Source organism: Salminus brasiliensis, chromosome 10 (assembly GCF_030463535.1).
Source record: "Salminus brasiliensis chromosome 10, fSalBra1.hap2, whole genome shotgun sequence".
In the NCBI taxonomy this organism is placed as follows: domain Eukaryota; kingdom Metazoa; phylum Chordata; class Actinopteri; order Characiformes; family Bryconidae; genus Salminus; species Salminus brasiliensis.
Genome location: NC_132887.1, coordinates 32,174,510 through 32,192,158, shown reverse-complemented (window position 1 = coordinate 32,192,158; position 17,649 = coordinate 32,174,510). Strand labels below are relative to the sequence as shown.

The window sequence follows — 17,649 nt, the reverse complement described above, 5'->3', positions numbered from 1 at the left end:
TGGACCACATGTGGAAGCAGAAACAAACAGGCTTCCGTAGAATATGACGCACATGCGCACTGCTAGTTTTGTATGTTTGGTGGTTAGCGGAGCTTCGTCTCCGAAGGAGAGTAGACTAAAAGTATAACTTGGGTTTTTTTCCCAACACGATGAAAAGCAGGTTTAACACAGTGGATATTAGGGCAGCGATTGCCGAGATTAATGCCAAGTAAGGACTGACTTCTGCTTCTGTGCACAACAGATAGTGATCGTGAAGGATCTGGACATTGCTAAGTTAGCCAACAGTCAAAACCGCAGTGCATGTGTTGCTCCATCAACCGAGTTGTTTTCATATGACTTTGGGGGACAACACGATATCAAGACCACGTTTCTGAAAGGCCATAATACCTAGCGATCATTTCTGACAGGGAAAGGTCATCTTCCACTGAATCAGGAAGATTTTCGAGCAATTCTTGAATTTGATGTTGGTGTTGCGTGTATTTTCTAATAATGCATATGAAAGTTAGAAGAGAGAGCAGTGTGTAATAAGGATGTGAAGGAATGTTTAGTTGTATAGGGTATGGTAAATAACATGGCATGCATTATTAAGATTATGTATGAAGATCGTGACTTCTTACTAGCTATACGATCTTGCTGGCGCATGTTTGTAGAAAATGCTAGCTTGTCGTTTTGATATGCACAAATTCAGAATTTCTGTTAACCATGCTCATGTTAATGTAATCCACGAGCCCAAACAGCTACCTGTTCTTCACTTAGTCACCTTTAGTACAATAGGTGAAGAACAGGTGCCTGTTTGGGCTCATAAATCTCCATGCAAGTCTGTCATTAAATTCACCCACTGACATGCAGTAGTTTCTTCAGAGCGTTCAAATGGCTTGAATGGAACGGATGCAGTGCATCTTGTATAAACAAGATGCACTGCAAGCGTTTGGTAAAGGTATATCACTAAGCACACAGGGCCAAGCAATAACTAATGTCTAGCAGAACAACATTCACATTGCGCAGCATCACACCTGCAATCATAATCCTTATAATGACTCGAATGGGCAGTTGGTATGTTTAAAAAGACCCCCTAAAGATGTATCTTCCTCTTTTCTGCATGTGTTCTGCAGCTATGTTGGGATGCGAGTGTACAATATCTATGACATTGACAACAAGACCTATCTCATACGGCTCCAAAAGTAAGTGTTTCAGTATCTACTGTAAATGTCTAAATGCTTAGGTTCCTTTGACAGGCTCTTACAAGAGTTAAAGGGCTACCTCAGGCAACGTCAAGACCTTGTTGTTGCTTGAAGTTTTCTTCAGATGATTATTTCCAATTTACTTTTCCAGGCCGGACAGCAAAGCAGTATTACTGATTGAGTCCGGCATACGGATTCACTCCACAGAGTTTGAATGGCCCAAGAATGTCATGCCTTCCGGTTTTGCCATGAAAGTAAGCATGTCACATTTTAATGCATGGATCATCTGTTTGTCCTTTGTGATACAAATGGAGTGCATCACATTTGTTTTAAACGTTATTGTTTTTTAGTGCCGAAAGCACTTGAAGTCCAGGAGACTGGTGCACGTGAAGCAACTTGGTGTAGACAGGATTTTGGACATTCAGTTTGGATCAGAAGAGGCTGCCTACCATCTTATAGTTGAGTTGTATGACAGGGTAAGAGAGCTTGTGGTTTCTAGATGTCAGTGTCCATAAAATAAAAGACACAACCACACTTTACATTGTGTGAACAGAAATGTGAGCTTTTTTATTTTGTATTGAGATGCAGTTTAACTTGTACGGTTTGCGTTTGCAGGGAAACATAATCCTAACAGATCACGAGTACACCATACTGAACCTGTTGCGCTTTCGCACTGCTGAGGCAGAAGACGTGAAGATTGCAGTGAGGGAACGTTATCCTGTAGAGAATGCCAGGCCCCCTGAAGCCCTTCTCAGCCTGGACAGGTAATTTGGTTGTTCCATGGTAAATCAAATAATAGGGGACCATTTATTGCAGGTCTTGGCACCATTGCATTTGTCTTCGGTTTCTTGTTAAAGCCACATTTAGAGTTTGTGAGAGAGAGAGTCAGGCAAACCAGAACATGCTGAACATGCTCTACAATAGTAGTTATTCTCCATTACTGTACTTTTATACTTTACTTTTTTTTTTTAAGAAAATGATCTGGTTGACATTTTTGTGTGTCAACCATAATGTGTTAATGATGTGTTGTGTGTAGGCTCACAGAGATTGTATCCAAAGCTAATGACGGAGAGCAAGTCAAAAGGATTCTAAATCCCCATCTCCGTAAGTTTTACTTTAATGTAGCGTTCAGAGTATTTTTTTTAAGATAAGATGATCCTTTACGTATTGTTTAATAGTCGTATACCATATATTTGTGATATTTATATTTTTCTCTATGTCTGTATCCCCATAGCATACGGAGGCACTCTTATTGAACATTGCCTTATAGAAGCCGGTCTTCCTGGTCTCCTGAAAATTGACAGTCAGTCTAGCATCGCAAATGGTTTGTTTTCTCCTAGTTGTAATAATTCAGTATGTCTATGACAGTGATTGTTGCAATCTAAATTATTCACCCTCATTGCATATTGCTTATTAGCAAAATGTACAAACATTCAACAAACATTTGCAGTAAACCAATCAAACAAGACCAATTTAAATAGCTCAACACAACTCATGGAACAACTGCTTTCTCCGCATTCAACACACAATAACATTTTTTAAAGACGATTGTAGTCTCAGAATTATTCAACCACTTCATGGCAAGGGTCTTTAGTACTTGGTAGAGCTCCCTTGTGCTGTTGTTAACTGCTGCAAACATGTTGCATAGCCAGACACCAGCTTCTGGCAGCTTTCCTCAGGAATCTTCTCCAGTTCACAGATATGTTTGGGTTTGCATGCTTATGGGGTTCAAGAAAGTTGATTGTGACTGCCACTTGGAAGGCCCAATGACACAGAAGGCTCACAGAAGGCATAATGTTTTCTCCTAGGATTTCCTGAAACTTGATTAAATCCATCTTGCCCTTCCACACACTGCAGGTTTCCACTGCCAGAGGAAGCAAATTAGCCCTGGAGCATCACCGAGCCACCGCCATGCTTCACTGTAGGCAGGGTGTTATTTTCAGCTATGCTTCATTCTTCCTCCTCCAGACATACCACTAATCCATAGACCTGAAAAGTTCCAGTTTTGTTTCCTTCCACAAAACAGAATCTTCTGTGGCTTATTCATGTGGTTTTGAGCAGATTAAAGCAGACTTTTCTTCTGCTTTTGGGTCAGTAGAGGTGTACAGCCATGGAAACCTTCAGCGCCTTACTGTTTAAACTGAAACCTCAGTGCCTGCTGCCACAAAATCTTGCTGCTGGTGATAGCTTTCTTTTTCTGCCACACCCAGGTAGCGTAGCCAGTGTTCCTTTAAACCTGTGGACTGTGCTTCCAGCTGTATCTCTATATGAACATTCAATGCCTTTGCTTTATTGCTGTCCTATTCCCCATGGTGCAAAGCAGGGATCTCTTCTCTGACAACATTTTTGACAATATTTGACTTATTTTCAATATTTGACTTATATTTCTGCAGGCATGTAGTCAAATGTCACAGTCAACAAACCTCAAACCAGACCAAGTATTTGATGTCTTTTATCTCAAGAAAACCTGATACCACTAATGAAGCCCTTGATTTGCAAATGTGTGCTCTTATGAGGAATTCTATTCAGAAGTTGAATAATTCTAAGTCTGCAGTGGTTCATTAAAAGTGTTATACTGTGTTAAAATCAGCTCTGGAGATAGCTTTTGTTCTATTAGGTGAGGATTAGGAGCTAAATTGTTTTTGTTTGATTGGTTTATGGCAAACAGCTGAAATTTTGCTAATTAACCTAATTTGCAGTGGAGGTTGAATCATTTCAATTGCAACTGTATTTATATCATATTTTATTAATGCCTTGGATAAAAGTTCACAATAGGAACGGCATAAAACTTATAACTTATAACTTGCAGTTGGACCAAAAATTTTGGAAGCTTTGCAGATGGCAGAGAGCTACATGGAACAAGCAGGAAGCTTTAATGGAAAGGTTGGTAAGACTTATGGGAATCACAGAATTTGAATGGACATTAGAATTGGAATGGTAATGACATAATTCTGTCTGCCTATTCTTTAAGGGTTACATAATTCAGAAAACTGAAAAGAAGCCAAGTATGACTCCAGACAAGCCACATGAGGAATTGCTAACGTATGGTCATCAGTTAATTTTGTTCTTATGTCTTTAAAAAATATCAAAATATATTTTTAAAAACATATAACCCTTTTTGACTTGATAGGTATGAGGAGTTTCACCCATTCCTTTTCTCCCAGCACTCGAAGAACCCATATGTTGAATTTGAGTCTTTTAATAAGGTTTGTGCTTCATTTCTACATGCGCTCATTATTCTAAATTGGATAAGTGAATGTATCTATTTAACATCCAAAACAATGCCTTCATAATTCTTCTTAATATTCTGCTTTCAGGCTGTCGATGAGTTTTTTTCTAAGATGGAGAGTCAAAAGATTGACATTAAAGCCCTGCAGCAGGAGAAACAAGCCCTGAAGAAACTGGAGAATGTCAAAAAGGACCATGAGCAACGGTTGGAGGCACTACATCAAGCCCAGGTATGATCTTAGACTGAACTGTTTTTTGCTCAGACTACAGAGTCATGTGAGAAAATTAGGACACCACTTAAGTATTTTATTCTTTTTTTTTTTTTTTTTTTTTTAAACATGTTTAAACATATCGATTTGGTCTTTATTTTAACAATATTGAGATGTGGATGTAATATAACTTAGAATATAATTGAAGAAAGACAGTTTGAACACCACCACATTACTACATAAAGTGCCTAAAATTAGAATCGGTTACAGCTCATTAGACTTTGGGGTAGCCTGTCTTATTTAAATCTCAGACATTAAGTTTGGTTTGCTCTTTATTGTTAAAGTCAGTGGTATCACCATGGCGAGATCCAAAGAGCTATATGAGGCCTTCAGTAAGGTTGTAGATGCAAGCATTTCCACTTTCTGCAAAATAATTTACAGATGAAAATACTGTGAACATGGCCAGGTCAGGCTGTCCTAGTCCTTGGACTGTAAGTCCACAGCTTAAAAGCAGTGCACAAGATGAGTAAAAAAGTCTCCAACTGTCATCACAGGACCTTCTGGTAACTCTTGCCACAGTTGTCAAAATACATGCAATACATACAATTTGTTGAGAAATCCACAATCAATTCTTTATTGTATTAAAGTGTACCCAGGGCAAATGTGAGGCTGTCCAAAAACTAAAACTGAAGCTGAGGTGGACCATGCAACATGACAGTGACCCTAAATTCACCTAAATATGGCTCAAATGAAAAACATTGAGAGTTCTGGAAGTCAAAGCCTGGATCTTCATCCTGTTGAGATGATGTGCTACAATTTTTGCATTATGATATGAATATTTTAAAGAACAGCTCAGCATGTTCTTTTTAAGTATATAAATACATCTTTGTGGAATATTAGAGCTCTGTAGATTTTTTTTTTTTTTTACATTTTTACCAAATCATGTTGAATTTTAAAATCTGAAAATGATACAGAACCTGAAAATGTGCACCATAAAGCCCAAAGAGTGTGTGCATACATGCCTGGTCCAAAAATGAACACATTAACAATATGATATAAACACAATGCACATAAACAGGCATTCCTCCTTTTAGCTGTAGAGACAATCATACTACGAAACACCATACATAACATCATACATAACTTAGAATTCTGCTTATTTTTACTTGTCTAGAACACACCATAAAACAAATATTTTTAATAAACTTTTAACAGATCTTTATTCAGTGCTGTATTTTTCATATGTCTTTATCCGGGGAGCTGATTCTAGGAGTGTTGTGCAGTAGTGGACAGTAACTTTGCTCAGTTTCATGTATAAAATAAAAATGTTTATGGATTTGTACTTTTTTGAGTGTTTTCAAGTAAGAAAGTAGTCACATAATATGTGTTTTAAATTATTTATTGAAGGAAAAAAGTCACCCACCATATTAGTCTTGTGTGAAAAAGTAATTATCTCCTTAATTATTCTAATTTAGTTAATAATAACTAAACAATTTTGATAATTGGGATCAAAACTAGACACACCAGTGCTCGATTACTGGCAGCTCTGTTTAAATCTAAACTAAATCTAAAATAAAAACTGATTATAACCCTTAAAACCTGATTGTTTTTTTTGAAAGAGATAAAAAAGCAAGTTATTGAAATATAATCAGTCTGAAAAGAATAACAAAGCAATTTCTTAGGCTTTAGGACTGAAACGAACCAAAGTGGGCACCCTTATCTCCAAATAGAGAAATCATGAAACAGGCCTGAATCTTCCCAGGAGTGACTGACCTACCAAACTTTTAGTGTAGCAACAATATTTCTAAGAAGTGTGATATACGTGGTGGGTCCATATGTGTATGGAGTGTAAGGAGTGTATGGAGGTCAGAAGATGCGCCTCTAAGATTATCTGTTTAAATGATTAAATTACAGAATAATGTCTATTTTAACAGGATTAAAGGTGAAGATTCTGCATATGCGTTTCTGCATATGGAAAATTCACTTCTAGCTCTCGTATGATTCTGTTTGATTCTGTGTTTTCCTCTATTTTGCTCTCCACTGCACAGATTTAAATAAATATTGGATTCATTAGCTGTGAAATGCAGCTTCAAATATTTTACAATTGGCCTAAATAATAAACTAATGAGGAGTGTCTTAAGAAGCTCTTAAGAACATAATTAGGACTTTTCTTGAGACTTTCCTGTTTTGAGAACTTTTTTTATATTTAACTACTTGGTGTTTATCTCCTTCTTAGTTTCTTAGTTTTGTTCATTAGAAAAGCTTTTGTAAATCTTTTGTAAATTTTTGTAAAGCTATTTTTGAGCTTCTTCTCAAGTGTTTTTTAGTATGTACACTTCTTGAGTCATTATTTTACTGAAATACCAATATTTTACTGCACACATTATGCATTCATTGTTCTGTAATAAGCTTTTTTGCCTTATTTTGCAGACCAGACTTAATATGAACTTGTTAGTCACTTTTTTTTTTATTTCTACCCTCAGTCAGAGAGGATGATGACACTTGCTCAATCTTAATGTTTAATTTTCAGTTAGTTAGGCAAGCAGTGGGCTACGTAGGCAAATTTGTATCTTTAAAAATTGTCCTGTGGCATCACAGATTTTTGTCTTCGTGCTGGTGCTCCGAAAACACAGCTCTGCTTATAGTACAAAAAATTGGAGCAAAGGGAAGTGAATTGCCCACTATGTTAACCCTTGACATTCTATGAAAGCTTATTTTTATGTTTCTAAGATTGGGGAATGGCTCCTTGTTTTGTAGGAGGTGGACCGTTTGAAGGGGGAGCTGGTGGAGATGAATCTGCCCATCGTGGAGAGAGCACTGCAGGTGGTAAGAAGTGCTCTTGCCAATCAAGTGGACTGGGCAGAAATCGGTCTCATCGTCAAAGAAGCTCAGGCAGCTGGGGACCCTGTGGCTTGTGCCATCAAAGAGCTAAAACTACAAACCAATCACATCACTATGCTACTGAAGTAAGAGCCTTGTGTTTCTTTTGAAGGGAGAGCAAGTTTGAAATATTTAAGACTAAGAGGAATTAGGAACATCTTTCTCCACAGGAATCCATATACTGGTTCAGAAGACGGAGAGGCAGTGGAGGAAGAGTCTTCAATGGACACGACTGGGGGCTTAGAGCAACAAAAGGGGAAGAAGAATAGGAATAAGGATAAAGGACAGAAGGGCAAGATCCAGAAGAACAAACCTATCCTGGTGGATGTAGACCTCAGTTTGTCTGCTCATGCCAATGCAAAGAAGTGCGTTGAGGCTTATGATTTACATGTTACGTGTTACAGCATCTGACCGTGTAGGCGCCTGTAAAAATAATTTATTACTTATCCTTTTGAACTTTAATTCCAAATATTAACAAGAGTGATTGAAATAAATATAGAAATCTCATTAAATGAATATTTTTTCTTAAAAATATATGTCCCACAATTGTTGCCACCCCTTCATTTTATGCATACGAGCAGTCTCCCTCTGTAAATATGACATGAATATAGTCTTCTCCGATGATGCTTCATTAAAGAATACATGGCAAGGAATCCATACAAACCATTCCTCCATGCAGAATCTCCCTAGGTCATTCAGAGTCTGAGGGCCAAACTTGTGGAATCACCTCTTGAGCTCATCCCACAGGTTTTCTGTGGGGATTAGGACTGTGATGACCCTGGCATAACCTTGTGTCTATGGTCCATGAACTATGTTGCACATATTTTTGAAATAAGAAATAAAATATACAGTTTTTACTGAGAATTTCTGGGGGTCCAAACAATAATGAGACACATCTTTGAGAAAAATATTTATTTTTGTGATGAGATTTAGTTTTAGCGTTTTTGTTTTTCAATCACTGTACACTGAAAATCTAGATTGGATCTGGATTAGATTAGTATTAATATTAATAGACTGATTATTAATATAAATGCAAGATTAAAAAAATATTTGATCATCACAGGACTATTTATTGTACATAGTCATTGTTTAATCTGTCACTTTAATATGAATGTAATGTGAATGTAATGCCCTCTTAGGTATTATGACCACAAGCGGAGTGCTGCCAAAAAGGAACAGAAAACTGTTGAGGCAGCAGAAAAGGTAAAACGATATTGCAACTCCAAATTTAATATTGAATGTAAATGTTTTTATAAAAAGCATTGCGTTTATATTGCAATGTGTTTGCGCTAGGCCTTTAAATCTGCTGAGAAGAAGACTAAACAGACCCTTAAGGAGGTCCAGACAGTTACAACAATTCAGAAAGCAAGGAAGGTCTACTGGTGAGACACAACTGCCCCATTATCTGACACATTAACCTGATCCTACTGTTCTACCTTTTATTTATCCTAAGCAATTCTGACAATTTCTTGCTTTGGTGCCAGGTTTGAGAAGTTTCTTTGGTTCATCAGCTCTGAGAACTACCTCATCATTGCTGGACGAGATCAGCAGCAGAATGAGATGATAGTCAAACGTTACCTTCGAGCAGGTACAGTTTTTTTTTTCCTGTGTTTGTTTTTTCCATTGTGTTCGTCTTTTCACTTTAAACCTCATGCAAAAAACACATTAAAAATATTTTCTTAGGGGACATCTATGTCCATGCTGACCTCCATGGAGCCACAAGCTGCGTCATCAAGAATCCTTCTGGTATTATTTTTTTTATTTTTTTTTATTTTTAAGCTTTGAAGATGTTTATTTTCCAGTGGTTAGATGAAGAATAAGCTAATGATAGCTGTCTTTTGAATCATCTACTCCTTGCCTGATTTGTTGGCTGACCAATTACATAATTTGTTTTTGTAAGAAAGTACTCACACACCAGCAAAGTCAGCAGTTATGATTTGTTATTGTAGTAAAAATTGCTACCAACTTCAGAGCAGGCATGGATGTAGATTAATGGAAGTAAAATAATAGTAGCAAAGAAAAGCTCCCAAAATATTGAATTGTCATTAAATCATGTTATTAAAGGTGAGCAAGGCACAAATAATCTGACACTGCCACAAATCGTACCTTTACAGTCAATCTCATTGAGTTTCTCATCATTCCCATGGGATCTGCCAATGATAGTCATACTACATGTCAGAGTGTAGTATCTTAGAACGGCAGCAAAACATCATAGTAGAGATCAATTAATATCATAATTTAGTGCCTAATAATGCTTTTAATGACATTCTGATCAATAATCAGCTAATAGCCATTTTTTGTTTATTATTTTAAGATTTTAAATATATTCTAAGGTAGTTTCAGTTAACTAGCGCTATACTGACCGATGTAATTGTGCATTAACGCTTCTTAAGAAAGAAAAGTTTTAAAAAGTATACACAGGAGATTTGACTACCAAGTATTCTGTGTGGCTTTAGTTTATTTTTTATTCTTTTTCCTAATAATTAAAAGGTGTGTTGTATTATGTCATCTTCATGTTAAAGGTTAGGTCTTCATGTTAAAGGTTAAAGGTTCAGTCCCTGTGATGTCACTGATCACATTATGAGGTTGTCATGTGAGCCTCATTATGTGTCCCTGTGATGCATGTTTGGTGTAAAATTTAATAATTAACTACAAAAGTGAGAGGTATGACTGATAGCAAAGCAATGATGATATCACCAACATCAAACACAAAAAAAATAAGCTAATAACTAAATAGTAATGACTGAACTGTAACCAAATAAAAAGTAGATTACTTTGCTTATAGATATGAGAGGAATTAAAAGTACTATCATTTAAAAATATTCAGAAAAACGCATAATCCATTAACATTATTGTATTTTGAGGTAAATGTAACTACTTACTACACACCTTCATAGTATACACAAAGTCATATTGAAGAACACAATCAGTTGATCTCATTGCTGAGTTCTCCACTGTTTTGCAGGTGAGCCTATCCCTCCCCGTACACTAACTGAGGCTGGGACAATGGCTGTGTGCTACAGCGCTGCATGGGATGCCAAAGTGATTACCAGCGCTTGGTGGGTCCACCATAACCAGGTAAGAGGTTGCCATGTTTTAATGTGACTGCCTTAAAATATAACCTTAGTTTTATAAGTAACAGTTGTCATCATGCTCATGTGTTCCCTTCTTTAGGTGTCCAAGACTGCACCGACTGGAGAGTATTTAACAACAGGAAGCTTCATGATTAGAGGTACAAATTAAAATATGTCCGTGTTAATCTGAGTTTGGCAGCTTTCTAAATGCAGAAACAGAAATGGGTTCTCAACACAGTTGGGACAATAGTTTTTGGTACAACTAAATTACCTTTTGAATATCTGTGATTTATACAGGGTTTCTATCCTCAACAATTGTTCAGTAAATAAACAAGATAATCAAATGTTATTTCGCTGCTGAAGCTTTTCCTTTTGTCTTTCTTTAGGAAAGAAGAATTTCTTACCTCCCTCTTATCTCATTATGGGCTTCAGTTTTCTCTTCAAGGTAATTAATTATGTATTTGTGGCTGAATTTGCCACATTGCTCAAATTTGAGCTATATTTGTACTTTTCCGTGGCATTCAAAAAACAATGTTGGCATAACATCAGCAATTGTTATTTGCAACCAAAACACACACATTGTATACAGTTATTAACAACATTTAGTGACATTAGCATAGTCAGCCTGCTCAGTCTCTATATCAATAAGAGCAATTTAATCATTATAGTCTAGATTTGCTAAATAATGACCCTTGTGATGTGTCTGCCAATCATTTTGAGAAAGCGTGTCTGGTATGAAATTGATTAAATTGGTGTAAATGTTTTATGATTGTAGGTGGATGAGCAGTTTGTGTTTAGACATCGGGGGGAGAGGAAGGTTAAAATGCTGGAGGAAGATGTGGAGGATGTGACGTCCAGTACTGCGGACCTTCTAGAAGAAGGAGAGGAGCTATTAGGTATTTAGGTACACACATAAATGCAATATAGTGTATACTTTTTAAACAGTGTTTTAAAGGAGGATTACTATAAAAAACAAAGGTCATATACAGGTGAAGGAACTGCATTGACTTTTTATTTGCAAAAATACAAAAACTATTTAGTTATTTAACCAATACTTTTGGATACAATAAAATTCCATAGTAGATTTTATGATGGAAAGCTTGCCAGGCTTGCTCTGATGTTTTTTGACAGCAAGTTTTTGTCCTTGAACATCCCCCAAGAAAATTAAACTTGTATTAGCCCCTCATGCTTGACCCTGCGTATTGACATTTGCAGCTATATTTTTACGTCTGATGTTGGCTGTTGAATGTTTTATATAATATATTTAAAAGTATTTTTGAACATACATACATATAATTATAGTATATATTATAGTATATACAAGTATTTATCTAAATACTCTTCCTTTTTGGAATAAAACTCTGGCAACTTATTTTGGTCATTGAAATAAGACAGTGTCAGCCTTAATTGTATATTTTTGCTTCCAAATTACAATGTTTTCTTCAGGAGAAGACAGCGCAAATGAGGGAGAGGCTGAGGGAGAAGATGTAGGTGAAGAGGATGGTACGATGGAAAGAGGAGAAGACAATATCTTAAAAAGGGAACAAGCAGAGGAATTTACAGAAACCCAGGAGACATCAGGCCAGACACAGCTTGAGGCTGAAAAGCCACAGCAGCAAGACGAGGGAGGACACAAGGAAGAAAAAGAGGTTGACGAAGAGAGTACAGACCTCAGTTTTCCAGACACCACTATCTCACTTACACACCTTCAGTCAAACAGGTAATACTTTTCATTAGCTTATTCTAATTCCAATCAGGCAACAAACCACCATATATACAACCTATACAGATACAACAACCTAAGTTAAAAGTCAACAAATGTCATTGGATTACAAAACAAGACTTATAGAGGTTGTTCAAGCCAGTTCTGTTATTGTAAGTCTTCTAAAAGCTGAGATTTCTTGCTTGCATAAGTATTCAATCTCAATTTAATCTTGTTCCTGTATGTTGTACCATCCATACATCCATCCTCCAAATCTAATTTAATTTCAAATACAACTAGTCAACTGTTGAGGAACTCGACACTCAGCACTCCCACAACATGCTGTCACCCCCATACTTCACTTTTTGGATGGTATTTAATGAGAAATGGGCAGTTCTTGAGCAGTTTTAGTTGGTTTTGAAACTGTTTTTCATAAAGCTTGTCTACATAAACATCCCACAGACCCACTGATTAAAATTTTAACAAGATAAATAAGGTGTCTGTGTGCTATTAAATGTATATCTTTACATCACAGGGGAATTGCAAAAGCTGGTTTCAAGCAAGAAGTTTCAAAACAGGTATATCACAAAGGAGAGCTATACTATATACATGTGAAGTGTCCTATTAGACAAAGACCACACAACAAATACTCAATATCAAGATACCCCACGTCACCTACCTAATTACATGTTTCCTTCTGACAGGACAGCACAGAGCCACAAGGCAAAAAGTACTTGAGCGCTAAGCAGAGAAGGTAAAAATGCTTCAGATTTGTAAAATGCTCTTAACCTAGTATAGCACCTGTCTAAATGGCATGGATGTGTCTTGGTTTCAAGAGATATAAAGAAGAAACAAAAACAGGAAAGCGATGAGCATCATGAAGAAGCAGAGACCAAAAGAGAGGAGGATCAGGGCTCCTCTGCAACCAACCAGAGCTCTAAGACTGCAGGGGCTCCTCTGCAGACTCTAAAGAGGGGGCAGAAGGTTAAGCCTGACTATCATTTCTACTTTCACAGCATGCTAATGAATCTTGCGTAATCTCTATATAAAAACATGAACTGCCTGCTTATCTAAAGCTTGACTTTAGGGCCAAATTGCCAAAAGACATTGGTGTTATGATCTCATGATGGCTGTGCCCCTCTATTTAGAACAAACTGAAGAAAATCAAAGACAAATACAAAGATCAAGATGAGGAGGACCGAGAGCTGATGATGAAACTGCTTGGGGTCAGTACTACTTGCTGTTTACCTAGTGGTTCCAAGCGCTCTGCCTGGGGTTGATGAGTTGTTGTTTTTTTTTTTAAGAAGGCCCTTGACTTGGACCAGGAGAACCCTAGAATGTTGTCTCTAATCTAACACACCCACTTAAACTTAGTTAAGATATGCAGGATAGAGGTACTCAAGGGCCAGGTTTGCAAACTACTGATCTGGTTTATTAGGGAAGTTTCCTCTTTATTCACCAGCAACTGAAATCCTTTTTCCACAGTCTGCAGGTTCCATTAAGGACGAGAAAGGAAAGAAGGGGAAGAAAGGAAAAGGAAAAGAGGAACCAGTAAAACGAGTGCCCCAGAAACCTCAGCAGAAGCACAGAGAAGCTAGGAATGTGGGGAATAAGGCTGAGGGGGCTGAGGAAAATGGCCCTGGAGGAGAAGGAACCACTGAACAGGAAGACAAGGTTTGTTTTTATTATTATTTGTCTGTTGTTGACACCTTGTTGATAACACAGCAGCTTGTTTAAGGTGGTAGTAACTTTAGGCTTCTGCAGATGTCGTTGCACAAGGATAATCGGGCTATAATACCTGCAGCATGGGCGAATGAAAGTCGCTTTGCTTCCAGGCAAGAATTGCTTCTAGAAGTCAATGCAGGTCCTTCACAACCAATCAAGTTTTTAAGGAATCAAATTTATACTATTTTCTCTGTGCAGTCTGTCAGTGAGACTAATTGATATTTTAGTGTTTAAATATTGCTTCCTGAGTATTACACTCAAAGTTAATGAGAGCTTAGCTAAAAAATAATGCAGCCTTATATAAACTTGTATGCCCTATGTGCACAATCAATTGCATTTTCAAAGCTATTAAGGCATTTTGAAACTATGTAAATTAGTTTGTGGATGTTTCTGACTTCAGGATGGCTGACGAAACAATTTATGCATTATACCTTTGTCCTTTTTTATAGATTACAGTATGTTATCCAGCATCAGAAACCGTATAAAATGTACATTTGAAATTAAACACGTCGTCAGTGTTTATGATTTCCTTATTGACTTTTCTCCAGGAGGCTGATGACTTGGACCAGGAGAATCCTGGGGCAGAGGTAGGCAATCTCTATACCTTGTGCACCTGAAAGTACCATCCATAAGTCTGTAATATACATGAAGGACAAGAGTAACTTACTCTCAGCATCTTTGTATTGTGCTGGGGCCATTTTTGGTTTCTTGATTTTTATTACTTAAACATTTCAAACCTTGAAAATAAATTTAAACATATGGACATTTGAGCTTTGTTGTAACTATATTGGCAGATGGAAGTAATACAACTAAACAAATAAAAATAAATGTCTTAATTTTCTAATATAAAATCCAGTTAATAGAAATGCAAAATTTGTGTGTGAAAAAATATTAGGACACCCTATATCCTAATAGATGGCTGAAATAACCTGTGATGCTTGAGATGTTTCTTGCATGCAGGTCATAACACAGCATCTCATTTGGATTAAGGTCTGGGCTTTGACTTGGCCCTTCCAGAACTTTCTTTCCTTTGAGCCATTTTTGGTGGATGTCCTGGAATGTTTTTGGTCATTGTCATGTTGCATGGTCCACCTCAGCTTTAGCTTCAAGTTTTTTGGCCAGATGGCGTCACATTTCCTTCAGGCACTTTCTAATACAATGCTGAGGCAAAGCAGTTCCAAATGATTTTTATCTTTATAGTAAGAAGTTCTTATGCTAAAATGTTGTTTGGTTTGCGCCAAGCATGTCTTTTATTACTGAACCTAAATATTTCAACTTTGGATTAATCTGTCCAAAGCACATTGTTCCAGAAGTCCTGGTCTTTGTCTAGATGTTTTCTTGTAAACTTAAGTCTTTCCCTGATGCTTCCTTTTTGCACACCTTACATGCAAATAAAACATGCAGTCTCCTTCTGATGGTACATGCAAGTATTTGACATCAATAGTGGCAAGAGCACATAGTAGATCCCATGATAACACTTTAGTATTGTTGGAGTTTTCTTGTGGACTGCTCTTGGGCCGAACTTACTAGGATGCTCAGACCTGGCCATGTTGGCAGTTGTAAATTATTTTCTGGACAGTGGAACGTCTGCTTTCTCCATTCGCCATGGTATTACACCATGGTGTTAGACATATTCATGTATTATCATGGTTGTAGCCAAAAAAAGTTCAATTGTGATAATGAAGGGACGCACATGGTCAGCAACAATTGTAAAATTGGCAGTGGCATTTGTGGCAACCAATGATTGATTGTTGTTATCAGGTCCAAAGTGTTCCAAAAAAGCATTCCCCACAACATTACACCACTTCCACCAGCCTGGAGTGTTGACGCAAGCAGCAGAAACAGGGATTCACCAGACCAAAATGCTTTTTTTCTGCTGTTGCAGACCCTCCACCACAAAGTTTGATGTTGTGCATTCTGAGATTCTTTTTCCACTCACAACAATTGTACAGAGTGGATATCTAAGATACCATAGGCTTTCTGTCAGCTAGAACCAGTCTGGTTATCCTTTCTACCCTCTTTCTACCCTCTAGACTCTAGACTGTTGTACATTAGGTCGGGAAATTACCGACCCGCCATCCTTTTAAGATCCACAGAAGACAAGCATTCAGACTTTTTTTCTGTCCTGGCACCGAAGTGGTGGAATGAACTTCTCCTAGGTGTCTGAACAGCAGAGTCACTTGCTGTCTTCAAATGCCAATCGAAGACCCACCTCTCCCAAGAGTCCTTCGGCGAAGTGTAGTGTCGAGTGATTCGTAACAATCACGGTACTCAGTATGGCAGAGTATTTGAATAGCAGTTTAAAAAAAAATATTACGCTGCTGGTGCATTTTGTTTACATGACAAAATATTGCAATAAATATTGTATACCATACAAATATATTTAGCTGTCTAGTCTTGTAGTTATGCTGTGTTACCTCTGTTGTCATTTGTAATGTAATGAATATATGTTGACTATTTCATAGGAAGGGGAAAACTTCCTCGACTCTCTGACTGGCCAGCCACACCCGGAAGACGTGCTGCTGTTTGCCGTCCCTGTATGTGCACCCTACACAGCCCTCTCAAACTACAAGTATGTTTCCCATGTTCTATTCACCTATAACCACATACCTGCATGTAAATGTCATGCTTGTAGTCAAAGAAGCTTAGAGTTCGTGTGCCTAGTCTACAGCAATTTTGACATATTTCAGTGAATTGTTGCTCATACGTGCAATAACTACATGATCACTCCTTCAAAAAAAACTGAGAATCTACTCATTTTAGTCACATGCTGCAAAAACAGAATTCTTAATACTAAATATTCTGAAAACATGTCTCGTTCTCCCCAGGCACAAAGTGAAACTGACTCCTGGCACACAGAAAAAGGGGAAAGGTAAAGACTAAAGTTACTTTACTTGCTGATATGAAACTTGCATCACTTCTTACATCTGAATTTTGGATTCTCTCAGCTGCCCGAACTGCAGTGCTAAGCTTCATGCGTGCGAAGGAAACAAGCACCAGAGAGAAAGACCTTTTACGCAGCGTTAAGGTATGTGTGTATAAGACACCCTAATATCTTCTGTATGCAAGTGTAATATGTACACTGCTTAGCGGTTAAATCTGAATGATGTCTATTTATTTATGTATATATATTTTTATTTATTTATTACCATCCTTTGTATTTTTATGGCTAGGACACAGATCTGTCAAGAAACATGCCTGGAAAAATGAAAGTATCAGCTCCAAACCTGCTGGCAGCCAAGAAAAAATGATTCTTTCGGAAGACTGCCGTTAAATTGCTGAGGATATTTAGGAGGAGATTGCATCTGAAAATCATTGGATATTCTTTAAATGGTAAATGGTAGGATCAGGAAAGGTTTTAGAACCAAAGTATATAAAGTGATCAAGTACCTCATCTACAGCTTATATGCACCACAGTCTTGAAAATAAAAATAGACTGGATTCATCTGAATTGTTGAATAATGCTATGTCTTAAGACAAATGGCAAAAAAACAAAACAAAAACGTATTTGATAAGGAACACAGGGCAACCGTAGAACGTTCACATTTCACAATGTACAGAATGTGAATTTCATAAACCATCTGTTTTTTTGTTTTTTTTTAAACATTCTAAATAAAAAGGACATCATTCTGGTTAATGAGAAAAGACCC

At 37.2% G+C, this 17,649-nt stretch overlaps 1 protein-coding gene across 2 annotated transcripts; it reads left to right on the top strand.

Moving 5' to 3' along the window:
- The first annotated feature begins 53 nt into the window (after positions 1–53).
- LOC140564412 (ribosome quality control complex subunit NEMF) lies at positions 54–17,646 on the top strand. 2 transcript variants are annotated; one of them, XM_072689845.1, is made up of 32 exons: positions 54–208; positions 1,113–1,181; positions 1,333–1,435; positions 1,532–1,657; positions 1,797–1,945; positions 2,218–2,285; positions 2,416–2,505; positions 3,991–4,064; positions 4,153–4,223; positions 4,312–4,387; positions 4,499–4,639; positions 7,376–7,584; positions 7,669–7,863; positions 8,638–8,701; positions 8,792–8,880; positions 9,010–9,086; positions 9,182–9,244; positions 10,464–10,576; positions 10,673–10,730; positions 10,959–11,017; positions 11,348–11,468; positions 12,019–12,292; positions 12,810–12,852; positions 12,979–13,028; positions 13,111–13,258; positions 13,423–13,500; positions 13,760–13,948; positions 14,548–14,586; positions 16,465–16,571; positions 16,828–16,871; positions 16,948–17,027; positions 17,173–17,646. In XM_072689845.1, exons 1-32 carry the CDS (start codon positions 150–152, stop codon positions 17,248–17,250), a joined length of 3,204 nt encoding a protein of 1,067 aa, XP_072545946.1. In that variant the 5' UTR covers positions 54–149; the 3' UTR covers positions 17,251–17,646. The 2 variants fall into 2 exon arrangements, with proteins under 2 accessions (XP_072545946.1, XP_072545945.1); XM_072689844.1 differs by having other exon boundaries at positions 8,983–9,086.
- The last annotated feature ends 3 nt before the right edge of the window (positions 17,647–17,649 follow it).